The sequence below is a fragment of the Alosa pseudoharengus genome, unplaced genomic scaffold (assembly GCF_046254945.1).
Source record: "Alosa pseudoharengus isolate Yale_2024_CS ecotype anadromous, Long Island Sound unplaced genomic scaffold, YU_APseudo_1.1 YU_APseudo_1.1_scf_1, whole genome shotgun sequence".
NCBI lineage: Eukaryota > Metazoa > Chordata > Actinopteri > Clupeiformes > Clupeidae > Alosa > Alosa pseudoharengus.
Window position 1 is genome coordinate 42,156,631 of NW_027468564.1, and position 7,500 is coordinate 42,164,130.

A 7,500-nucleotide genomic window follows, 5' to 3' on the forward strand; every position below is an offset into this window, starting at 1 on the left:
GTACGCAGTGCCGACTACCATCAGCAGCCAGTGCAACATGCATCATTCTGAAAGGACTTTTAATATTATACAAGCATCCAAAACTGCAGCTTCAGCGCTTGACACGTGTCAAGCTCAGAGGATGAAGCAAAATTCAGGGAGAAACTAGAAACTAGCACAAATGGCATCATCCATAGCAACCATATCCACGTAGCCTGGGTGAACCCAGACCGATCTGCTGTACCTCTGAAGAGATTAAGGGATTAATGTACCAATTTAAGTTCAATTTCACTTCTGGTTATGCCCCTTAGGAAATCAGAAGTGAACGAAACATTCCCAAATCAATTCTCTTTTGACAACAATTGGTCTGGTGTTAGCCAGGGGGACCCAGACACTGGCACCCAGGCTTGACTTAGAACCATCGCGTCTGGCCCCAGCTGTGGCGCAACTGGCTGGGGCACCTGCACCGTACGCCGGCGACCCGGGTTCGATTCCCGCCCCGTGGTCCTTTCCGGATCCCACCCCGACTCTCTCTCCCACTCGCTTCCTGTCATTCTCCACTGTCCTGTCATTAAAGGCATAAAAAGCCCATAAAAATATACTTAAAAAACCCCAAAAAAAACCCCATCGTGTCTCCCTTCCACTGTCTCTCTCAGCAGAGGAAAGGAAGACGACAAAGATGGAGCTGCGATGATATTCTGTAGTTTAATCTCAAATATCAACATCTGCAGGTTCAGCCAAAATTATGTTTATCTTCTGCTATAAATAATGATGGAATAATAGGCCTAATCAATGTCTGGGAACAGCTTTGTTCAGTGACCGAGTGACCGACTACACAAACCTCATCTACACTGCACTCTCTCCACAAGACGAGAACGACACGATAAACAGTTCACTTCTCAAATGAGGTAAAGTGGATTTAGCTAAGCCTCCACAGGCAGTCCACAACTGATGGTCTCCAAGAAGTCAAAGCCAACTATCCTAAACTATCTAGAGCTTTGTAGGAAACTATATACATAACAGATACACAAACAGACCTGATGATAGAACCTGCCACGACAAGTCTAGTGCATGGCAGCTCTGAATTAAATGCGGATACCATACCTCACGCTGTTTCAGTGACGGTAACTTTTCAGAGATAAAGCCAAGTCTGGACCGGTTCCAGAAAGTTCCGTGCAGGGCAGGAGAGGCGAGCGAGCGAGTCTGAGGCTAGAGATGCTAGTGGACACGACAGCATCTTAAAGGGGGGGGGGGTGCAGCTTTAAGACCATAAGATGGAGTGAAGATGGTGCACAGAGAGAGAGAGGGACAGAGAGAGAGAGAGAGAGAGAGAGAAAATGGGAAGAGCGTTCCCCTCCGTCTCTCTCTGTACCAGCCTCGAAAGGGACAGGAAAGGCTGAATGCCCCGACACAATCCTCCATTCATTGCTTCGAGCTATTCACACACACACACACACACACACACACACACACACACACACACACACACACACACACACACACACACACTGGCAGAAACATAGACACACTCATTCAAGCATACATACACACATTACACACACACACTCGGAGCAAGCAAAACATACACATTCTTGCTCAAGCACACAGCCACATACAAACACACGCACGCGCACACGCACCTTTCAAGCAGTCAGCAATGTAATAGATCTTTACTGTTTCACTTTGTGCTTTCAGATAGTCTGGGTCACCGGGTTCAGAGGAGTGTGTGTGTGTGTGTGTGTGTGTGTTTGGGATAGTGAGCGAGACAGAGTGTGTGCGTAAGAGATGGTGTGTAAGCAAGAGACTATGTGTGTGTGAGAGAGGGGGTGTGTGTTTTTGAAAGGGACAATAGAGAGAATGAGAAAGGGAGAGTGTGTGTGTGTGTGTGTATGTGTGTGTGTATATAAATGTCTCTGAGTGAGAGAGCGAGTCAGTCTGAGTGAGTGTGTGTGTGTTGAAAGATTGTGGACAGGGTTCAGGGTGGACAAAGTATGAGTGCTCTCAATTTCAGGCACAGACACAGACACAGACACACACACACACACACACTTCCACTCATTTCTACATGTTTCACCAGCACGCCTCTCACTTTTCTCTCGGTCTCAGTCATGTGACCTTTGACCATACACCTTGACCTTTGTGAAAGGTCACACTGACGACCCTTCAACACCTCCACTGTTCTAATCCCTATTGTTCTATATCCCTAGCCTCTGCAGCCCCCTGGTGTCAATATAAACAGACGTCTACATGCACTGATGTCAGTCAAGGGTCCTAGGTGTAGGGAGTAGACCCTACCGCGAAATAGGAACTAAAATGGTTATGCAAGCTGTGGTTACAGGAACTACAATAACCCCTAGTTCCATGCAGAGTGAACGTGGTAAAAACTACAGGAACTATGATAAGTTCCTCCAGTGCAAAAGCTTCTAGTACTTCACAGCGACAGAGAGGTGACAGTACTGGTGGTAAACTCAGGGGGGCGCCACACACCCCCTCTGGCCTCTCGTCCGACAATAAATCACCTTAGAAACCACTCACCCCGAGCCAAACTAATACTGGACAATCCCCCCAATCACATGCCGCAGCAGTTTGTCCACTGTAGTCTGTTGGTTGGTATTTATGTTGTGTGATCGTTCTGTGCCTTTTAAAGAATTTTCAGTCTGATGTGATGACTTTGTCTAAAGGGGCTCATGATGGTTTTATGTTTCAGGACTGGGCAGAGGACACTTTCCCATCTAGAAAAAACAGTGCTATGTCATTACATTGTATAGTATTCTACTCTTTACTAGTCAGAAGGACCTGACAAAACAGTGCTATGTCATTCTATATTATTATTACCTTTTACTAGTCAGAAGGACCTGACAAAACAGTGCTATGTCATTCTATATTATTATTACCTTTTACTAGTCAGAAGGACCTGACAAAACAGTGCTATGTCATTCTATATTATTATTACCTTTTACTAGTCAGAAGGACCTGACATAACAGTGCAATGCCATTCCATTCTATATTATTATACTCTTTACTAGTCAGAAGGACCTGACAAAACAGTGCTATGTCATTCTATATTATTATTACCTTTTACTAGTCAGAAGAACCTGACATAACAGTGCTATGCCATTCCATTCTATATTATTATACTCTTTACTAGTCAGAAGGACCTGACAAAAAAGTGCTATGCCATTCCATTCTATACTATCCTACTCTTTACTAGTCAGAAGGACCTGACAAGGAGCTCAGAGAGCGTGCCCACCTAATCAAAATCGAGTTTTGATCAGTTTGACAAGATCAGTTTGACCTCTGCTTCTTCACCAAGTACCTTTTATTTTGATTCCTCACCAGTATAAACTGCAGGCACAGGCTAAAGCTGATGATGCACAAGGCAACTTTTGTAAAAAAGCAATGTTGCAGGCAGAGCAATGTTCCTCACCATTGTGGTTCTGGCATGTTCCCACTGATATTGTTTTCTAAAGAACTTTCATCATCAGTAGGCACATTTTCATGATCATCCAATCAGAACACATGGAACTGGTTATGTGGTTGCCCAGCAACATCGCTCAAAAAGTTGCCCCATGCATCAGAACCTTAGTGTTTCACAGACACAACGACTTTTGATAGAACCAAATAGAGTAATAACATGTCCCTTTACACAATACTTTTTTACCTTCAATTCAATGACCTTTCGACTATCTGTGATATTTCACGTCGATGTTACTTAGCAGGGGCGCGTTTCCCAAAACCATAGTTGCTAACTAAGCTAGCAACTTTGTTGGTTCCCAAAAACTATGGTTTTGGGAAACGCGCCCCAGAAACTTTTGTGCAAAGAGACATACAACAAAATAACAACAAGATATAAAACATACAATTGACTATTTACAACTAAATACAGTGACTGCAGCTCAGCATCAGAGTTCAAGGGTCTGGGGTGAGTTGACACATTCAGTCTGTGGGTCTCTCAGGCTCTCTTGCTAATGCTTTAAGGCGCCGGATCTGGACGGATTAGCTCGTCAAACAGTCACACGTTTAAGACGCCTAATCTGCACTAAGGCGATGGATGACCATTAACGCGGAGAGAGAGAGAGAGAAAGAGAGGGAAAGAGAAAGAAAGAAAGAAATAAAAGAGAGAGAGTGAGAGAAAGAGAGTGAGAGAGAGAGAGAGAAAGAAAGAAAGAAAGATAGAAAGAAAGAAAGAAAGAGACAGAGAGAGGGGGGGGTATGACAAATACCCTTGAGAACGATTAGATCAGTTAGCATTAGATAAGGTCACACTGGTTTGGGGTTGAAAGGGCAAGTTTGTGTGTGTGTGTGTGTGTGTGTGTGTGTGTGTGTGTGTGTGTGTGTGTGTGTGTGTGTGTGTGTGTGTGTGTGTGTGTGTGTGTGTGAGTGTTCCTGTAGTGTTTTGGGACAAAATTAGTTTTTGTTCAAATGCAGTCAAAGCACTTTTAATTGTGTGTGCATATTTCAGATCAAATTCCAACAGATTTGCGGTACCACTTCTCCAACCCACCCACATAAAACAGGCGTACACCTCATTTTTGAACACAACAGTATTCACATGAATAAAACAGCTATTTCAAGATAAAACTTGAACAAATAAATTATTAAAAGTAATTGATCTCAGTCCTGGTTTAAGAGCGAGTTTCTGTGAGTATAAATAACATGAATGCGTGAGTGTGTGTGTGTGTGTGTGTGTGTGTCCATGTGTGGGTGTTTCTTTAAGCGTGTGTCTGTGTGTGCGTGTGTGTGTGTGTGTGATCAGCATGTGTGTGTGTCTGTGTGTGTGTGTGTGTGTGTGTGTGTGTGTGTGTGTGTGTGTGTGTGTGTGTGTGTGTGATCAACACACTCACTGTCTCAGCAGCTGGCGTCCCTGCTTCCAGCTCAGCTGGCTATTTGAGGGTTCCGGAAGCTCTGTGTCATTCCCTTCATCTGGAACACACCCACACACACACACACACACACACAAAATGATCATTAAGAAAATACAAATTCCAAAATACTTGTCTGCCAGGAAGAACTGAAAACTGTATGACTGTCCGAGTAAGATCTATTTCACATTTGTGTTGATCAGTATAGTCCTGCCCCATCTACTGTAAAGCTAGACAGAACTGACCTCCAGGCTCAAGTACAGAAACACGCACCAGGCACCTCTCTGCAGACCCTTCGCTACTGAAAACTGACCACACGTGTCTTATCTCTTAGGATCACCAAAATGTTTTACAAACAGAAAAATAAACTGATGGAAGCATATTCTGGACACACCACAACACAGCACTACGCCTGCTAGAACACACAAAGCATTTGGCCTTTGAAACGTTATACTTTATAAACACGACGGTCGGTCACATTTGCTCACTGCCGTGCGGTTGCAAAGCTAGGCCCGTTTTCTTTGCTTTTGATCAAGTGACCACAGCGCCGGCCAAGCATAACTGATCGTCCCTGTGATAGCGTCAAAAGAGAGTGGCGAGCTCTCGGTAGACTTCCGCAGCTTTGGAGAGGGAGAGAGCGAGATGACTCTTGTTATGGTTGGTCTGCCACTGGTTTCCTCACAGCCCTGACCATGTGACTACAAAGTGAGGATGTATGTGGGTGTGTGCATATGATGGTATCTTAAGGTGTGTGTGTGTGTGTGTGTGTGTGTGCGTGCGTGTGTGTATGTGTGTGTGTGTATGGAAAACGTAGGCACCAAAGTTTTTTTTTTCTTTTTTTCTTTTCTAGGGCCTGCAGTGGATATTGTTTTGTTCCCATCTAGAGCTACTCAAACTCTTATTATTTCAAAATCTAACATTCACCACCATAACATTATTTACAAGCTGGTTATCATATAGTAGAAAGTGGCATATCACATTCTGCAAAAGGGCAGACCATTTATGACTTACCCTATGTAGCAAACCTCCACACATTCTCCACAGAGTGCATTATATATTGATCAGCTGCATAGTTACTCACTATATGGGGCATCATGTAGTAGTGGATCAGCGCGTATATGATGGATGGTATCTTAAGATGTATGTGTGTGTGTACATGTGTGTGTGTTGGTGTGTGTGTGTGTGTGTGTGTGTGTGTGTGTGTGTGTGTGTGTGTGTGTGTGTGTGTGTGTGTGGTGAATAAAGCGCTGTGCAGTGCACCGTGTTCAGTACACAGGCATGTGGAGGGGCTGCTCACCTGAGTCATAGCTGGGAGGCCTCATATCACCCTGGTTCAGCTCCGTGCCATACTTGAGTTTATGATATTTTGCTCTGAGAGAGAGAGAGAGAGAGAGAGAGAGAGAGAGAGAAAGAGAGAGAGAGAGACAGAGAGAGAGAGAGAGAGAGAGATTCAACAGAGTTGCCAAGGCTACAGTTTTGCAGTTGATTTTGTGAGTCTATAAAATTACACAGATATGAAATGCTTGAGGCATGTGGGTGTGTGTGTGTGTGTGTGTGTGTGTGTGGAGGGGGGTCTTTTCAACAGCACATAATATAGGATTAAATTTAAGATCAAAGTTAAATGATTTAAAAGGAATCTATGTGGCTTTATGCAAGAAATTTAATGAAATCATCCATAAGTAATGAAGATCAGCGCGCACACACACATGGATGCACGCACGCACCCACATGCGCTTGCAGGGGGGATAGTGTCATTTGGGGTCAGTGATTTCGGCCCACCCCATGGGCAGTGCTGGGTCACCAAAAATGGACGCTGACGCACAGTGAAGAACACAAAACCACCGAGTCATGGCACAGCCCTGTTTTCTTGCGTTTATCTTACGTAAACACGCCTAAGGTAATTAAGGGCATAACACTGACACCGTGATAAATCCGAGTCAAGTCTCGGGTTAAGAAAAGCCTCTTTTCGTCAGAGTTCCACATCAAAGAAAAAAGGAAGAAAGAAACCAAAGTGTATGATTCCTGTAATAGAACCAGGAGACGAGAGCTTTTCTTTTACTCAAAACTGCCCCGCCTTTGAATAAGCCGTACTTCAGTGGAGCTTTTCGAAGGACGTTTTTCGCTGTTTCTGTAAACGTGAATGTGTAACAAACTCATGAGTGATGGAACTCACCACCTCAACAACACTGGTCAATAATTAAGCTGGTGTGTTCATGAGAAGGGCAGAGCCTTGGGCAAAAGACCGACCGACACGTCCTGCATGGGGGGGGGGGGGGGGCTTGAGTAATGATATTATTGATCAATCTGTGTTTGTATGTTGGCACGTCTCTCTGGGAGAGCTTGGGGGGATACGATGAGGAGCTCAAGGATTCCCCCTCACAACATGGAGGACAACAGGGAATAGGAGCAATACATGAGTCATGAGAGACTGAGAGAGAGAGAGAGAGAGAGAGAGGAATGAGAGAGGTTGAGAAAGAGACAAGAGAGAAAGAGAGAGAAGGAAGGAAGTAAAGAGAGAGAGAGAGATGGATGAGAGAGGTGGAGAGAGATAAAAGAGAGAAAGAGAGAGAAGGAAGGAAGTAAAGAGAGAGAGAGAGAGGGATGAGAGAGAGAGACAGGGATGAGAGAGGTTGAGAAAGAGAAAAAAGGAAATAAAGAG

The 7,500-nt window shown here is 44.4% G+C and overlaps 1 protein-coding gene across 1 annotated transcript in view; it reads right to left on the minus strand.

The window, feature by feature from the left end:
• The window catches only part of strn (striatin, calmodulin binding protein), a 64,622-nt gene that overhangs the window by 32,291 nt on the left and 24,831 nt on the right, over positions 1–7,500 (minus strand). The window contains exons 3-4 of the mRNA XM_076280206.1: positions 6,139–6,212; positions 4,824–4,902 (exon numbers count right to left, since the gene is read on the minus strand). Coding sequence (XP_076136321.1) covers positions 4,824–4,902; positions 6,139–6,212 — 153 coding nt within the window. The remainder of the gene's footprint in view (positions 1–4,823; positions 4,903–6,138; positions 6,213–7,500) is intronic.